The sequence below is a fragment of the Pan paniscus genome, chromosome 6 (genome assembly GCF_029289425.2).
Source record: "Pan paniscus chromosome 6, NHGRI_mPanPan1-v2.0_pri, whole genome shotgun sequence".
Taxonomy (NCBI): Eukaryota; Metazoa; Chordata; class Mammalia; order Primates; family Hominidae; genus Pan; species Pan paniscus.
In genome coordinates this window covers 7,106,262-7,124,345 of record NC_073255.2, presented here as the reverse complement: position 1 = coordinate 7,124,345, position 18,084 = coordinate 7,106,262, and the positions used below count along the sequence as shown (strand labels likewise).

Sequence of the window (18,084 nt, the reverse complement as noted above, 5' to 3'; positions counted from 1 at the left end):
GCCTTTGGGCTTATGGATGGGGCTGGAGAGTAGTGGTGGAGCAGCCAGGCCTGAAACCACACCTTGCCTGGGTCCCTTTCCATGGGGTAAGAGTGACCTTCCCTCTGTCTGCTGGGAAGAGTGTGAGTGGCATCGTCTGCCATGTGGCCAGGGTGTCACGGAGCAGCCCAGGCTCTTGGTGAGAGGGACTGGTGCCCCGTGTGAGTCCCCCGACCTGGGGTTCCTCTGATCTTGTGACCAGAGAGTCTGAGCTCCAGCCTAGTGGCCTCAGGCTGGGTGCAGCAGGTGCAGCAGGTACAGCCTCAGGCAGGTGGCTCCTGCAGAACCTGACCCAGGGCCGGGTGCCGCACAGCATGGCATTAGTCCCCTGTCTTTAGGAAAACACCAGCTGCTCCTCCCATGTTCTGGGGCCATGCATCTCTCCCAACCTGGCGACCCCACCTTTCCACACAATTGTGGTGCATCAGCCAGAAAAATCTGGCTGACATGACGCCCTGTTGCCCTTGTGACTTTGCATTTGTGAATGCCGATTGTCCTTTGGTTTGTAGCACTGAGGTTTTGCTGTCTAATGTATTTTATTCCTATTTCTGCATACTTTTTGGAAAACAAGCCCTGCAGAGACAGCCTGTGTCGCTTGGGTTGTGTTCCCTGCCTTCCGCAGGGCTCTGGCTGGAGCCCCAGCTTCAGCAGTTTTGGACTGTGGTCCTAGGCCCTGTGGATTTCTATTCTTTGAAAGCTTGAGGTGTCTTGTTTGCTAATTAGTTTGATGGCTGTTGCTGTTTCATTCATTTTCCACCTCGGAGTCCTCTGGGTCTCCAGTTTTTCAGACTCGGTGAAACTGGCACTTTGGGCTTCAGCTAGAGCCCCAACATCTGCTATTAGCCCCAAAATAGCTGTGGCTTAGGCTGGAGCTGCTCTCGCCTCGGAAAGAAAGCAGTGGGCCGGACTCCCCACAGCCCTCTGCCGCTCTGCGTGCAGCTGGGCTTGAGTCAAAATTCAGCTGCAGATAGAACAAAAAGACTTTCTTCCCCTTGAAAACCCACCAGTTAGAATTTAAAAGGCTTCGCAGCTGAAGCCTGCGTGTTCAGCAGCAGATGTCACAGCTTGGACTGCAGTTGGAACTGTCACTGCCGTGTCATCTCCGAGCTGAGGCTCCTGAGGCCTCTGAATGCCTTCCACTTTGTAGTTGGTGAAGTGCGGGTTTCAGAATGGACTGTCGGGAGTTATTCTTAGACCGTAGTGATACTTGGCACGGCTCCTCCTGGTTACGAGCCCTTAGCTAATCCCCAGAGCACCCTTGGTAAACATCTCTGAGTAGCTTTAACCACACACAGGTCAGGAGGCTTCTGGAAAATAAACACTCTTCCTGCCAGTTGGAGGTGTTGGGGCTCTGGTCTTGGATTTGATATGTGGCGAAGGCTGCAATTGTTTAGTAACCCTTCATGGTTCAACAGCTCTTCAAGAACTTTCCTCTGTTCTTGTGTGGAGCTCGTGACAGCCAGTGGTGGTGGAGCTCCAGCCCTCTCTTCCCACAGGCACAAGCCGGGTTCCTGAGTCCCAGGGCTTCTCGGGAGGTGTCTGCCCTCCTCTTTCAGACACCCTCTGCCCTGTGTCCCAGGGCCCTGGGCCTGTGCTGCACTGAGCAGAGACTGTAGGGGACTGGCTCTCCCACTCCTCCTAGAAGGGCAGCGTCTTCCGTGTCGGGAGCATGCTGTGCTGCTTTTCTCTTCTCAGTCTCTTAGTTTCTGCGGGTTCTTACGCATGTGAGGTGTGGACTTGCACGGTGGCGAGCTCAAATGGTAACATGAAGGGGAGGAGCCCTCTGAGTGCTGGGATTTGTTCCGTCATTACCGCTTCCTGATCACAGTGACCTGCCCTCCTGGAGTGGTCAGTGGAGCCGGGCCTCCCCACAACAGTGTTCCCGTCGCCTTCTTACTATTGATTTCTATTCTTAAAACATTGTAGTACTTAGCACTCTTTTGAAGATGTTCCAGTACATATCAAATGATCAAAAGTTCATAACCTTGTCCTACGTAGTAGCCAAAGCTGTCATGCAGTTTCAGGTGTTCGAGTTTCCAGAATTCTTGTGATGACATTTGTAGGATTCTTCTTTTAGACTTGGACCAAATTCTGTAACCTAATATTTGTCCTTCACATTGACAGAGAACCGCAGGCAGTGTTTTCTCTGTCACACGTGTGGTGGGTGGCATCCTGGTGACATAAAGAATTGCCTTTGGTAACTTGCCCAGAAGGCTGTAGGGTTATTTTCTGCTTAGACTTTCCCCTATTTCTTTTCTTTTCTTTTCTTTTCCTTTTCTTTCTTTCTTTCTTTTTTTTTTTTTTTGAGATGGAGTCTTGCTCTTGTTGCGCAGGCTGGAGGGCAATACTGTGGTCTCAGCTCACTGTAACCTCCACCTCCCGGGTTCAAGCAATTCTCCTGCCTCAGCCTCCCGAGTAGGTGGGATTACAGGCACCTGCCACTGCACCCGGCTAATTTTTTGTATTTTTAGTAGAGACGGGGTTTCACCATGTTGGCCAGGCTGGTCTTGAGCTCCTGACCTCAGGTGATCCGCCTGCCTCGGCCTCCCAAAGTGCTGGCATTATAGGCGTGAGCCACTGCGCGCCCAGCCTCCCCTCTCTATTTATGCAGATGATCGGTAGTTCCGGAAGTAGTTGTGTGTAAGAATCACCAGGGAGTTTGTGTGCAGCCCCTAAGCCCCGCCTTCAGGGGTCTTGATTCAGTGGGGTGGGGTGGGGTGGGGCAGGCTGGAGTTGCCTCAGATGACTCTGGTGCAGGTGGTCCATGCCATTAGCCCGACCTCATGACGCCACGCACCGTGAAACCATGCATCCACTGCCCTTGCCACACGCGCCGTGAAACCATGCGCCCGCTCCCCTCGCCACACGCGCCGTGAAACCGTGCGCCCGCTCCCCTCGCCACACGCGCCGTGAAACCGTGCGCCCGCTCCCCTCGCCACACGCGCCGTGAAACCGTGCGCCCGCTCCCCTCGCCACACGCGCCGTGAAACCGTGCGCCCGCTCCCCTCGACACACGCGCCGTGAAACCGTGCGCCCGCTCCCCTCGACACACACGCCGTGAAACCGTGCGCCCGCTCCCCTCGACACACGCGCTGTGAAACCATGCGCCCACTGTCCTGGTTAGAGCCGAGCACATCCTCGTGTCCTGCGCTTTTTGCAGCAACTGCCTGACCACCTTTTTGCCCAGCATCAGCTTTAATGGGTGTTCAGTGCTCAATGTTATGGCTATGAGGACTTGCTTATTTTTTTATTGTTGAGCTTTTTTTAAAATTAAAAACTATGAGCTGGAGAAAGTAAGTTGGTGCAGCCACCGTGGAAAACAGCCTGTGGTGGTTCTCGGAAAAACCGAAAAGGGGATGCTCCGTCAGTGCCGCTTCTGTGTATCCACCCGAGATCATTAAAAGCAGCGTTTGGAACAGACATTGGCACACCCATGTTCCTAGCAGCATTATTCACAACAGCCAAAAGGTGAAAGCAGCCCAGGTGTCCACCGACGGGTGAGTGGATAAACGTTGTGTAGCCACACAATGGAGTATTACTCAGCCTTCAAAAGGAAGGAGAGTCTGCCACATGCTGTAACATGGATGAGCCTTGAGGACGTGATGCCAAGTAGAGTGAGCCCGTCACAGAGAAATGCTGTACGGCTCCACTCATGTGGCTGGAGTGGTCGCATTTGTAGAGACGGAAAGTAGTATGGAGGTGGCCGGGGCTGGGAGCAGAGGGGCTGTGGGAGTTCCTGTTTAATGGGACAGGGTTTCAGTTTTGCAAAATTAAGAGTTCTGGGGATAGGTGTGGTGCTGGTTGCCCAATAACGTGAATATGCTCAACACGACAGAACTGGGGACTTAAAAATGGTTAAGATGGTATATTTTATGTTAAGTGTATTTTACCACAATTAAAAACATCCCAACACGGTGGCAGGATGCCACCTTGGCCAGGTGTGGTGCTTGTCTTGGGTTTCCTCAGGATGTCCTCTTGGAAGAGCGTGGCAGGTCAGCAGGTCAGGCCTGGGGACCCCCCTTTGCTCGCTCTCTTAGCCTCGTCCTTTTGGAGGGTCCAGTCTTCCTCAGGTAGCAAGGCTTCTTGCCAGGCCACAGAAGCCCCATGCCGGAGGAGCGGCTCTCCGGCTCCCGTGCTGCTTCTCCGTGCAAGCCTCTCTGAGAGCTCACAGTCCACCCCTGTGGACTCCTCCGCGTGCCCAGAGCCTCCTGGGCTCCTCCTCCCTGCCCCGCCTGGTTCAAGGGTATGTCCTTTACTCCAGATGATGGCCTCCGTCCTTCTCCACAGGCTGCTGTTAATACGAGAAGAGGGCGCCGGAATGCTTCCTGTAGAGTTCAGGAGGTGACCTCCTGACCCGTTTGATCGGATTCCACCTTGTTCTTGATGGGACCTCCTTCGTGGCCTCAGAAATGTCCACATGTTGGCAAAACCATTTCGTCTTTTCTTTTTCTGATATGGAGTGCTTTGAAACCATTGCCTTAAACCCATCCTGTTTCCACTAACTAAAGCTCATACACTTCATCCCCAGAGAGCCCATTTTATTTTATTTATTTATTTACCATTTATTTATTTTTATACATAATATTTTACATATTTATGGAGTACCTGTGATGTTTTCTTACGTGCACAGAATGTGGAATGGGCAAGTTTAGGGTATTTGGGGTAACCATCACTTTGAGTATTTATCATTTCCACGTATTGGGAAAAATTCTGGTTCTGTTCTAGCTACTTTGAATTATACAATACACTGTTAACTCCAGTCACCCTCCTCTTCTGTGGAACAACTGAATTTATACCTTTCATCTAACTGTACGTTCGTACCCATTAACTCAACTCTCTTCATCTGCAGTTCCACTCACCCAGACCTTTCAATCCACTAGTTCCTGTCATTCTACTCTCTGCTTTTAGGAGGTGAATTTCCACAGCTCCCATGAGTGAAGACGTGCAGTTTCTTTCTGTTCCTGGTGGTTTCACCTGACACGGTCACCTCCCATTCCAGCCACGTTGTTACAAATGACAGGCTCTCATTCTTTCTTTTTTTTTGAGACAGAGTCTTGCTCTGTTGCCAGGCTGGAGTGCAGTGGCGTCATCTTGGCTCACTACAACCTCTGACTCCCTGGTTCAAGTGATTCTCCTGCCTCAGCCTCCTGAGTAGCTGGGATTACAGGCGTGTGCCACCACGCCTGGCTAATTTTTGTATTTTTAGTAGAGATGGAGTTTCACCATGTTGGCCGGGCTGGTCTCGAACTCCTGACCTCGTGATCCACCTGCCTCGGCCTCCCAAAGCGGTGGGATTACAGGCGTGAGCCCCCGCGCTCGGCCCAGCTCTTGTTCTTTCTTACGGCCGGATAGCATTCCACTGTGTGTACATCCCCGTTTTCTTTATCCATTCCTCTGTCGATGGACACAGGTTAATTCCGTATCTTTGCCATCTTTGCTGTGATAAACATGGGAATGCAGGTATCTTTTTGATACAGTGATTTCCTTTGAGTAAATACCCAGTGGTGGGATTGCTGGATCATGTGGTGGTGTTCTGTTTTCAGCTTTTTGAGAAATCTCCATACTGGGTTCCATAGCGGTGGTACTAATTTACATTCCTTCCAACAGCTGCTGAGAGTTCCCTTTCCTCTGCATCCTCACCAGCATCTGTCTGTGTGTTTTTTGGTCTTTTTATTAGCCATTTTAAGCTGAGGTAAGGTGGTATCTCATTGTGGTTTTGATTTGCAATTCCCCTGATGATTAGTGATGTTGAACATTTTTTCATATACCTGTTGGCCATTTGCATGTCATCCTTTGAGAAATGTCTCTTTGTGTCCTTTGCCTACTTTTTCGTGGGATTATTTATGTTTTTTTAATTGTTGTTATTTGAGTTTCTTTTGAGTTGTATTTTGGATGTTAGTCCCTTATTGGCCGAAGAGTTGACAGATATTTTCCTGCATTCAAGAGGCTGTCTCTTCACTCTGTTGATTGTTTTCTTGGATGGGCAGAAGCTTTTTACTTTGATGTAGTCCCATTTGTCTATTTTTGTTTTTGTTGCCTGTGCTTTGGAGGTCTTAGCTATAAAATCTTTGCCTAGACCAATGTCCTGAAGTGTTTTCCTTGTTTTCTTTAGTATTTTTATATTTTTGGGTCTTAGGTTTCAGCCTGTAATCCATCTCCAGTTGATTTTTGTATATGGGGAACACATTTTCTTTTGATTGACACTGCCGAACAAAGGGTATACAAAATTTCACAACTTTTAACATGCTGGTTGATGATTGTACTTGAAGTGTTTTCTCCTCATGTCCACGGCGACATCCAGACACCGCCTCCAGGGTGCATGTCCTCTCCCGGCCTCCCAATGCCAGTGTGAAAATGGGCTTGGATTGCACACCCTGAAAACATCCTCCCTGTCCCTTCCACATCCATAAAGTTAACGGCATAGGGATTGTCAGGTGATAGCAGTGCACTGTACCTGTGCCGTAGGGTTTTGGAAGTGAGCCTTAGGAAGCCCAGCCGAGCAGGTAGGGAGTTGAGCCTGGAGGGGTCAGGGCTGGGGCTGAGACCCAGGTTTTCTCCCACGGGTCCATCTCCTTTTCCTTTAAGGATGTCCTGGCCTTCCCTCTGTCTCTGCAAGTAGAGTAGACTGGTCCCGTGTGACGTTCTTGAAGGCTGTCATCGAGCTCACTGTGCTTGTGCTTTTGAGTGGAAGCTGAACCCTGGTCATGAGCAAGAATGGCCAGACAGGGCTCATGAGGCTTGGTTTAGCCAAAGTAGTGACTGCGGGTTTTTCAGCGCAAGAGGCTGCGAAGGGAGGAATTCCTTCTGGTGCCCCTGTGCCCTCCAGCGGCTTCTGCCCGTGGGAGGTGTTGGGCACGGCTGCCCCTGTGGTTGGAGGGCTCTGGAATAGCAAGCCCTGCAGCTTCAGTCCTCCCTATGATGGGGGCCTGGTCGCATGGGGACTGAGAGCCAGCAGGGATCTGGGGGCCTAGGGATGTGGCCAGCAAGTATCCAGGCTGAGAGCCCATCGCGTGTCAGTGCTCCCGAGGGCTGGGGTCTGTGTGGGACCATCCGCCTCAGGCGCCAGCCTTCTGCCTCAGGGCAAGCCATGCTCTCTGTTCCTGCCTGGGGCAGGACAACTCCAGGTCACACCCACCTCAGGCAAGGAGGAGCGTGCAGGGGAGCCACCCGGAAGCAGCCTCCTGCAGAGTCGGTGGGAATGTGGAGAGCCAGCCTGCTCCTTGGGTGATGGAGATGGATGCCCCGGGGCTCCAGAGTACTCAGGTTTCTCCTGTGGCCCATCAGTGCCAGAATGAGGCGTTGACCCCATGACATGAGACAGAGGCCTTCCTGGGTGACGTAGGAGACTGCCTGGTGCGTGTGCCATCTGTGGGCACCCAGCACTTCAGAAGAGGGCTCTGTCACTGTCACTTTTCAGTTGATTTGAACCACTCCCATTTCCCCCCTCATTGCTAAATGGTTGCATTTATCATGGTCTTGGCATCACTGGGAATCGCAGAACATGGTTAGCAGAGCCTGGCCCTCTGAGATCTTACCCCAGCTCCCAGCTTTGCTGGGTGGGTTCGTACCTTGGGGCAAGAAGCTTGTTTCTAAATCGGTGTCAAATGCTCCCGACCCTGCCTCCTGCTCTGCAGGCTGCAGGGAGGCTTCCCCACAGAGGGAGGTGGCAGGCAGTGTGCCCTCTGGTGAGAGAGAACCATCCCAGCTGGGAGAACCCTGGGGCCTGGTACTGCCTGCCAAATGCCTCTCCACTGGCCTCCTGCTGTTTCAGGTCCGGTGACATGTGAGGTCCCTGAGGGGTGTGAGGCGGGGTGGTCTTGGCTGTGTAGGTGGAGCCTGTAGCCTGCCGCCTGTGACCACCCCACCTGCCGCTGGTTCTGGGCACAGGGGCTGGGAGGCGCCGTTGCAGATGTGGATATATGCGATTTTTATTTATTTGTTGTAAATAAATTCTTTGCACTGAGTTAGTGAAAATTTACAAGCCCCATTGATTAATGCAAAACAACTTAAATATCTCATTCAAATGTTTCAGAAAAAATATCTCTTGGCTTGGAAAGGTTTCCTTACTTTCGTACTGATATTTTTAACTCCCTGAGGTTGGAAGCTTTGGGAAACTGGAGAGAATGGTCACGGCGTTCAACGCCAGCTGCACCTTTCATCTCTGTCCTAGAGTTCAGTTTCTCTTCCAAGATCTTTCAGTCATAAATGGTTTTTCCACGGAGCTGCTTTCTAACCCCGGTTTGCCTGTGTGTGTGAGGACAGATGGGGTCTCCCCGGTGCCAGCTACTCCTTCTGCACCCATCGCTGTCCCCACTAGATGTTCAGCAAGGGGCCTGTTCTTTGGGTGGGCAGAGGAGGCCTCTCTGGGGGACGTGGAAGGGAGAAGGCCGTGGTGTGCTCTGTGTGAATTGGCTGTGGTCAGAGAGAGGGCTTATGACCGGCCCTGGGTGTGTGTGAGGGCTCAGGGCCTGGGCCAGGCCGCAGGACATCTGCTCACAGGCTCTTGGTAGCTTTGTTCCAGTGATGGAAGACACTCCAGAAACACCAAACTAATGCTGGGCAAGGCGGGCTCCAGCTGTCCTCTGTGCCGTGCAAAACAGGCATGGGATGGCGAGGGGCGTGGAGGTGGCCAGAGACACTGTAAGGAAGTGGCCCTTCCTCTGTTTGGAGGAGGAGCTGGGTGCTGGAAGACCAGGGGAGGGGCTGTGTGAGCACTGGATGAGCTGATGCAGGGTTTCGGGGGCCCATGGGTAGAGTGCTCAAGTGACAGGAAAGGTCAGTGGCTGTCTCAGGGCGGAGTCTGGTCGGGCCCAGTGCGTGAGGTTTGCAGCGTGCGCGTTTTAGGCAACAGGATGGCTTCTGTTAGGGGTCCGTGGTTGCAGTGTGCCTCTCCGTGGCCGTGGCTGACTCGCAGAGAGGAGCTCCCGGGCAGGCTGCTGGGAGGGTGTGCCCGGGATCCACCCGAGGCTGCTCTGGGGGCCTGGCTGACAGAGTGACTGGGACCTCTCCTTCCAGGGGTGCAGGTAGCCTCCTTGGCCAATGTCGGGGTCCCCGTTGCTCATTCAGTGGTACAGTGTGGGCTCCCTGAGTGGGGCTGGGTGGGGCTCTCACAGCATTGCCAGCGCCTGCTTTCTATGTGGACCTGCGCTTGGTCCATGACAGGTGAAGAGAAGAACAAGGATGGGTCCTCGGGCTTGAGCTCACATGCCGCTGGGTCAGTCTAGCCAGGGAGCCTTGGCTTTGTGCCCCAGGTTGTGAGGCTGGGAACGCTCACACACCACTGGCGTAACTTTGCATGCATGGCTCAGATCCTTGCTGTGTCCTCCGGAGTCCCAGCGTCGAGTTAGAGGATGTGGCTCGGGCCGAGCTCAGCTGTTGCTGATCATCGGGGTGCACTTTGAACTTTGAAGCGGCTGTTTCACATTGGAGTCTGAGTTTCCTCGTTTAAAAAATGGAAACGGTGAACAACAGGGTTGCTGGGGCATTCCCTGAGACAATCTGGAATCGTCCTGGAAAGTAGAAAGCGCTACACCTGGAGATCGCTGATTTTACTCTTGTTGTTATATGTGGGTCGTCTGAAGGAGAGGTGAGGAAAGGAACTGAAAACTCGCTGAGACCTCCCCTGTGCCAGGGGCCTGGTGGGCGCTTTTTAAACCTGATTTCGTTGCCTCTGAAGAGTGACACTGTCAGGTGGTGTCTCTGTTTCTACAGGTGAAGTAAAATCGGGGCTTTCTAAGGTCATCTCCCCGGCGTTGCATAGGGGTGGGGGCTGTGGTTGACCCCAGGCTGTAGTGCGTGCATGCTGCCCTGGACCTGGGTCCCCGGAGTTCACACATCCTGGGTCCCAGAGCATCAGCTACAGAGGTTGCTTTTGGCCTTCTGTTTTGTGTGCAGAATCAGGTTTACTTCTGGGGGACAGCTGGAACTGAGTGTGCCTTGTTTATCCTGCAGGACTCCAGAAGACCTTTCCAGATTCGTGGTTGAGCTGCAGCAGAGGGAGCTTGCCTTGAAGGACAAGAACAGCGCCGTCACCAGCAGGTAGACCTGGCCGCCCAGGGTGCTTGTGGGGATGCGTTTGCTTTGGAGAGTTAGGGGCGCGTGAGAGTGTGTGCCCCCTGGCTCTTGGGGGATGGCTGTCCTTCATCATGTGGTTGGCCCTGGTCTGGGAGGAGATGGGGGAGCAGGGATTTGAGGGAAGGGTTTGCCCCATGTTTCCACCGTGTGCTGTGAGCCTCCACTGAGGCACCACCGTCCATCGTTCTGACAATGTGCTAAACTGCCATGGGGTCTGGGGGTTGGCCTTCTGTTGTGGGGTCCCTCCTTGGATCAGGAGGGTTCTCGTCTTCCCAGCAGGGTGGGGCCTCATGTGGTCTTGGGAACCAGCCCGTCGGTCACTAGCGGGCCCACCCTGAGTCTTCACGTCAGCATGAATGCAGGCGTGATTGGAAGGGGCTCACTATGAATACCAAGAGACATGCCCGTCACTCAGGAAGTCCCAAGGGCTTCAGGGAACCTGGGATGACGATCAGATATGTGTTTCTTCTTATCCCACAGCCCGGCTCTTCTCTGGTTTCGCTCGTGGCTGTGAGGGGCCATCCAGGCTCCGGCATCACACCCAGAGGCGGAAATGAGAGGCCTCTTTTTTGGATCTTTTCTGTACAAGGAAGCATTTCCTAGGACCCCCACTGCCAGCAAGGGCCCCTTATGCCTCCTTGGCTAAAAAGGGGTCTTATGCCTGCCCCTGACCAGAAGATGGAGCTACCATGAGGGACTGAACCCCGTCCGGTGGAACCTGTGGGGCTGGTGGGCAGTGGGGTGGGCTTGCGGCAGAGGGAAGGGCCGTGCAACGGGGCCCCAGGGGAGCTCTGCGCCCTGCACGGCTGACCAGGCCGTGGGTCTGTGCGGAGGGCCTGAAGCTCACCTGTTTGCCATTGATGATCAAGCTCAGCCTCGTCCTCCTGTGGAGAGAGTGTTTTAATAATTTATTAATAGCCAGAAGGAGGTTTCTTATTTTGGGGGCTGATGTCACTTTGAAAATTGGCTTTTAGAAGCATCTGGTTGTGTTGGACATAATCACATGAATTTACTGAAAAACCTCAAATGATAAAGATTGCCTTTTGCTTTCAAAGCTGCTGTCAGATGAAACGGGCGTTAAAAGTGATTTGAAGTTAAAGCGTTCACATTTTACCAGGCGATCCTCATCAGTTTACTTTGGAAATGAAACAGAATGAACTATTAAAGGAAAGGCAAGTTGCCTGTACTTTTCTCCCACCAAACAGGGAGGTGCTTCCTAAAATTATTTGCCTTGACCAGCAGCAGCAGGCCCATCTCTGTGTCCAGGGCCACACGGAAGGGAACATTCGCATCTGCATGCTGCCCATATTGCCTTCGCTGTGGTCAGAGATGTGGATTGAGCCGATGGGGGGATTGGTTTGGGAATGGGGTCTCTGTCTCAGGGAGCAGCCTCTACAGTGGGCAGGTGGTCCTCACAACCTCAGCTGTGGCTGGCCTCTCAGGACCTGTGGGCTCTCTCTGAGAGCTGGAGCACCCGCCCTGGGGAAGGGTGAGTCTTGGGGCATCCCATGGACGTGCTTGGTCCTCCGTCCTGTTCTGTGAAATGGGGTCTTGGGGGTGAGACGAGGTCCTCAGTACTGCGCTGGTCTGGGAGGCCAAAGGGAGAAGCTGCCCTGAAATCCTGGGTTCTCACAAGCGTTTCCAGCTTGCTTTCATGTGTGTGTCTGTATGCTGGCTTCTGTCCCACATGTGGCTTACTGTGTGGGCTTCTTTAGCCAAGGTGCAGGCTCCAGATGGCGCTGGTCACCCGTCGCCAGGAGCGCTGGAGACGCTTCCCTGAGATGGGGCAGTGGAGAGGCGCAGGAGGCCTCTGGGCGTGAGGTTGGAGCTCCCGGTCCCTCTTGCCTGCAGGGCCTGGGGGGCGGCTGGTCTGCTCCTTGCTGGTCATGTGACTTGGGCAGGCACCTGGTCCTCTCTTCATCTCTGTGAGCTGAAAGGTACTGGCAGTAACGACTGGGTTGCTGTGAGGTCTGAGCCTCCTGAACTGCGCCTGGGCACTGAGCCGTCCCCGGGTCTCAGTGCTGCTTGCTGGTGGGTGGACACTTCCCGACCAAGGCTTTCTGGGGCCTGGTGACGCTGAGTGCCCGGCCCTTTTGTGCACTTCCAAGGCCCAGGAAGGAGGCAGACCCTAGGACAGGCAGCGCTGGCAGTGGCCACTGAGGTGTGGATGAGTCCCGTCGTGACCTTGGTGCTTGCGTTCTGGCCTCTGGGCTGCTGCTGTCTTCTGTGGCGGGACACCGTGTTTGTCGCGGCCTGCCGTGGCGGGGTCAGGGAGCCTCGCACGGTTGAACAGCTGAGCACATTTCTACAAGTCTCTTACAGGCAGTCGGACAGAAATTCAGATGAGCGTGAAGGAGGCGGCATGGCAGAAGATGGGAGGCCACGGTGGCCCAGATCCCCGAGGGCTTTGCCAGGCGGGCCTCATTTTAAAGTCACTTTTGTTTGTTTCTCATTGAAAGTAGCTTGTAGTCACTGAAGAACAGAGCCCCTGGTCCAGCTGAGGTCACGGGACATGAGAGCAGCTGCTGGGCATTTTCCCTCGTCTGTGCGGACCAGCGGGCACGTGCTCGTGGCCACGCATGTTCTCCTCTGCAGTTTTTACCGAGTATGTTGGCCGTGTCCATCTTTCCCTGGTAGGGAACGCTGTTCTCGCCATCTGAGGAGCTTCTCAGGGTGCGGCTCCACTGCCCCGTTCCTCGTAGCCCAGTGCCCGGTGCTCCCTCTTCCAGGCGGAGCCTTGTTCCTCGTAGCCCAGTGCCCGGTGCTCCCTCTTCCAGGCGGAGCCTTGTTCCTCGTAGCCCAGTGCCCGGTGCTCCCTCTTCCAGGCGGAGCCCCGTTCCTCGTAGCCCAGTGCCCGGTGCTCCCTCTTCCAGGCGGTGCCCCGTTCCTCGTAGCCCAGTGCCCGGTGCTCCCTCTTCCAGGCGGTGCCCCGTTCCTCGTAGCCCAGTGCCCGGTGCTCCCTCTTCCAGGCGGTGCCCCGTTCCTCGTAGCCCAGTGCCCGGTGCTCCCTCTTCCAGGCGGTGCCCCGTTCCTCGTAGCCCAGTGCCCGGTGCTCCCTCTTCCAGGCGGTGCCCCGTTCCTCGTAGCCCAGTGCCCGGTGCTCCCTCTTCCAGGCAGTGCTGCTGTGACGGTGCCGCTGGGGTAGCTCATGTGGCAGCATCTCGGAATGCTGGTGCCTCAGGCCGAGCTTCTGAAGTGACGGCTGGGTCATTCGTGTGCCTGTTTTCAGGAGCTTGGCTTTTAGAAGATGAATGTTGCCTATCAGCCGGTGTAGTGTGCCGCTGTGAGCAGCCTACACCACGCAGTCTTGATGCACTTCCTGGGTGTTGTGTAACTTTCCTTCTCTGCTGATCTGATGTGCGGAACAGAGCGCCCTTCCCACAATCGCTGTCTTGGTGACTCGGTGTTCCTTTCACCAACATGACACATGTCCACGTCCGTGAAGCCAGAAGCCAGCAGGTACCTCAGCAGGTCCTGTGTGTCGGGCTCCTCTGCGGAGTTCCTGCCGTTGCTGCCTTTTTAAAGTTTGCCTCAGTTTCTCTCCATAGTTACTGCAGTAGCATTCCAGCCTGTTTCAGGGAGGAGCCTGGAGCTCTCCCACCCAGAGGAGTTCCGAGGCAGGGAAGGCAGCCCAGGGAGGGTCTGATGTCAACTTGCCGTGCAACCTGGTGCAGGAAACAGATCATCCCGCAGTGAGCAGATGCCGAGCCGGAAGCCATTGCCTCCCTTGTTTGAGGAAGAGAAAATGACACCATATCTCGGATTTAGCTGCTGGGCCACCAACCAGCCTGGAGCAAGAAGGAATTTTCCTAGCATTGAGCTATGGTTTTGACCCCTTTTACTGGTGAAGCACAGTTCCAAACGCTGCTGTGAGCTGGACTGAAGTTTCTGTCTGAATGTTTCTGCGCTCTTAGGACTGGAGGCTGGAAGCCCCACGGTGGCACCTGTGCTGCATTCTGGTCTTGGGGCTGGAGTTGGTAGAGGCAAGAAGCTTCTGGAACTCTCAGTGTAGGACTTACTGCTTTCCAGGGTTGTGAGGAGCCTGGTTGTTAGCTTTATGCGGGTTTGCTCAGGTGCTGCACCGGAATTCCTGTCTTACAGCAGAGAGAGTGTCTGTGGGGCTGCTTGAGGATTCAGCGGGATGACGTTGATAACGTGCCTGGTGCAGCAGCTCTCGGCAGTCCCCGGGACGTGGTGCTGTGACGAAGGGTCCGGGGCTGGCTGTGGAGCCGGGGGCAGGCAGGGCTCTCAGTGGGCAGCGGGGCAGCCTACAGGGCACTGGCCGTAAGGCGCTCTAGGAGGGTGTGGTGCTTGAGTGCATTTCAGCCTGGGAGTTGGGTCAGGACCACCAAACCTTGCCTCCTGTGTGTTTCTCCCTTCCTTTAGCCGTGGACAGATGGGGCGTCATTGGTCACTGGTGTGAGCAGAGCCTGTCAGAGATCCTGGGCCTCTTTACCTTGGAGCAGGAGTTTCATGGCAATGTAGGGGAGCCTGGCCTGGTTTACGCTCAAGCCTTGTTTCGGCTCTTTGAATCTGAGAATGGACCTCCTGGTTATGGGGCTGAGGACAGGGCATGCTGTTCAGAATCAGTGGGTGGATCTGGTGTGCCCTCTTCTCACACTTCACACAGGGCACCCGGGGCTGCCCTGTAGCCTCCCTTCCCTTTCCGGGCCCTCTTAGTCTCCTTGGCCCTTAGGGACCCAAGCACCCCTCTGCCTGGCGTCCCCCGCTCTGCCGTCCCCAGCTCTGCCGTGGGTAGAGCCGGGACAGGAGGCTGCAGTCCATTGTGGCCCAGCCCGTGGCCGTGCTGTCATCTTTCAGATCTGGAGTGGAATAGGCCAACGTGCTCTGAGGGCTCTTGAAGAAAAGGACTGGGAAGCTCGGGCGGGGATGCGTGGGGCCGTGCTCTTGGCGGTTTCTCTGCTGTGCTGGAAATAAGGCCGTGCTTTGGAGAGGGCTGGTGGCGGGAGCAGGGCCTCTCAGGACCCTGTGAGGGCTCCAGGGTTCAGGTGTATCATCTGTAATCCCAGCGATGAATGACGATGGGGATGCTGAGAGCAGTCAGTGTTTATCTCGCATCTGCCCTCACCATGCGCTGCGCTGCGCTTCATGTGCAGCCTCTCACTTGAGCCTCACAGACGCTCCCAGCTGGAAGCTCTTATGATTCCCTCTTTTGCAGGGGAGGAACTTGAGCCCTGGGCTAAACAGCTGGGAGGTGGTGAAAGCAGGACGTGCGTCCAGGCCTGTGGGTCTCCAGAGCTCTGTGGGATGTGTTTGCAGGTGGCTCCTGGGTCCCTGCGGGACACGTTGTGTGGCTGCCGTCTCGGCTTTGGCCTTGCTTCTCTGCCTCAGCAGAGACCCTGGGTCATGGATCCTGCCTGGTGCTGCTTTGCCTGTTTGAAGCCCCAGACATCCTCCTTGATGCTGACTTAAGGTAGAGCCGGCTGAGAAGTCCACAGAGGGGAGCCCCTGAGGGGCGTGGATGCAGATGGAGCTCTTCATGTTGGGGTCTGCCCTGGCCTCCCCTGCCTCCCCTCTGTGCATCGGCTTTCCCATTAGTGCATTCCAGCCTGGGCTGTGATCGCCGCAGTTTGTTTTGAAGATCCCACCTTGCTGCCTCAAGGCAGAAGAGCCCTTGGCCTGAAGCCACCAGGCTGGCATGTCCTGGAGCACCTGGCCGTGTGGTGCTTCCCGGTGCCTGGGCCTGGCCTGTTTCATCTACTGCTGCCATCAGGGGCCTGGGCAGCGTCAGGAGGAGTCAGGCCCTTGTCAAGCATAAGGGACTCGAGAGTCATTGGGTGTGATGAGTGGATATCACCATGTTTTCTGTCACAGACGGTGCTTTTCTGAGCCTCTTCCTGCCTCAGGTTTCTGTCACCTCCCAAGAGTGAGTGAAGATCAGTTTACTAGTTATGAGTCTTTCCTGCTGTTGGTCCCAGGTGGTTAGGCCGTCCTCTCAAGGACGTAACAAGGCCTTGTCACCTGGCATCTGAATTATGGTGCACTTGAGTCATCCAGAGACCAGCAAGGCATACGAGATCCACGGTGGCTGGGCTGTTCCCCTCTTGCACTTGAGGGGCCTCCCGCTGGAGAAGCCACCACTGACCCAGGCTCCGGGGGCCTGTGTTTGCATTTGGCTCTACCAGGAGTGGCTCTCCGAGCGAGTCTTTCTGGTGATGGTGACTCCCGTTGGGGTTTTGAGGCTCAGTGCAGTCGCCTCTATGGAGCCTGTGGACGGTGCTGGCTCAGGGTGCAGGTTTTTAGCTAGTCCTTGTCATCACTGGCACCGTGTCCTGCTGTCACTTTTTGAGGTAATGGGAAAGTACAATTTCTGGGAGCCTTCAGGGCATGGCAGGGGTAAGTTTTCCAGGGGACTCTGTGGGGCAGGATGTCTCCTGTGTGTGGCCAGTGGTGATGATCAGACGGGTTAGGCGGTGGGGGCATCTGGGAGGTCAAGGTGACGGAATTTGCCGTGGATCAGTGTGGGTGAGAGAGCACGTCGGGATGGCCAGTTCTGGCCTGCCCTTGAACTGACCATGGCCTGAGCCATGTGTTCCCAGCAAGTCTCATGCTCAACCTGACCACCTGCTCTCTGCATAAGGGGGCCCCTGGGGTTTGACATGGCCAGAGGCCTTGTCGTGTCCATTCGGCTTTGGCGCCACTCGATGTAAATGGGCTTTGGCAGAAGGTGTGGAATCAGTCTGAGTCTAATGGTCTGTCTCCATGTATTCCATGGTGGCAGCCTGCCATGCCTGTCTGGTCCAGGGCTGTGGCAGGGCACGCGCCAGGAGCTCTGGGTGGCACCGTGCCCTTCACTGTGGGCTCAGTGGCAGCTGGGGCGCTCCGTCCGGCAGCAGAGAACCTGCGTGATCTGTCTGTATCCTGCTCCTGTCCCCCTCTGCCCCTTGTGCGTCCCATGTGGGGCTGGTCCCAAGAGTTTCTCCCGCAGCCCCGGACCATGCCTGGGACGCACAGTGCACCTGCGCCATAGAGGCCTCAGCCCCCAACCCAGCCCTGCACCAGGGGACAGCCTTTTGAGGCTCCTTGTCTGTCTCTAGAACGGGGCCCTTGATGGCATCTGCTTTCCTGTGGTGGTTCCAGTGCAGATGCTGGCACGTGCCTGCCTTGTTCTTTGGCGAAGGCTGCTCGGGTTAGTTTGGCTAGTGTGGGCCCTTTGGAAAGCCGTCTCTCTCGTGAGTCAGTTGTCTGTCTGTAGGATAGGCCCAGTGAGCGGGTTTTTGGGGAAATGTGAGGGACATCCCTGTGCCTGGGGTCTGGCACCGTGCACTTGAACATGGATCCCTCAGTGAGTCAGGTGCCCCAGAGTGCGCTGCTCAAGGTGACAGGGGAGCAGGCCCATTCTGTGCTCACGGCTCTGCGGTCCACCTGCTGGCCGGTGATGGCTGCCCCGGCGACCCTGGCCTGGCTGGTGGCCTCTGCCTGTCCTTTTGGTTCCCAGTCCCCCTCTCTTCTCCACTGGGACTTTAGTAGGAAAAGAGGACTTGGCGGCACCTGTCCCGGGAGCCAGGCCATGTGGAGGGGCTGGGCCTTCCCCAGGCTGTCTGTGCGGCACCTGCCTGCAGTGCCCAGACTTGGACGTGAGATGGTGCCTGTGGCATGTGCAGCCGCCCGCTCCTCTGTGCTCAGCTTAGAACCTCCTCGTGGGGCCTCCTCAGCGGGGGTGGGTGGGTACCAGGCCTGTACATTTCGTGGCCAATTAGAGGGAGAGAGAGAAGGGGGGCATGGCATGGAGATGTCTGGGTGAGCGGGCGTCTGTCTCGGGGCCTCCCTCCCTCATGCGGTGCCTTCTTGTTCCTCCAGTCCTTTCCTGATCAGGGCTAGTGAAGTCCCGGGTTGGGGGACATAGACCTGGTGCCCATCCTGCCAATGCCGGGTTCTCTGTGGCCCCCCAGTATGGTCTGGGGGCCTGTCTGAGGCACCATCATGTTTCAGGCTGCAGCTGGCTGCTGG

General features: G+C 55.4%; 1 protein-coding gene across 15 annotated transcripts in view; it reads left to right on the top strand.

The window, feature by feature from the left end:
- The window catches only part of MAD1L1 (mitotic arrest deficient 1 like 1), a 425,682-nt gene that overhangs the window by 74,801 nt on the left and 332,797 nt on the right, over window positions 1-18,084 (top strand). For 12 of the 15 annotated variants that reach the window (XM_055115663.2, XM_008973147.5, XM_055115667.2 and 9 more), the window contains one exon: window positions 9,991-10,077. The exons of the other annotated variants lie outside the window; for them this stretch is intronic. In XM_055115663.2, the coding sequence (XP_054971638.1) occupies window positions 9,991-10,077 (87 nt within the window). The remainder of the gene's footprint in view (window positions 1-9,990; window positions 10,078-18,084) is intronic. 15 annotated transcript variants of the gene reach the window in all.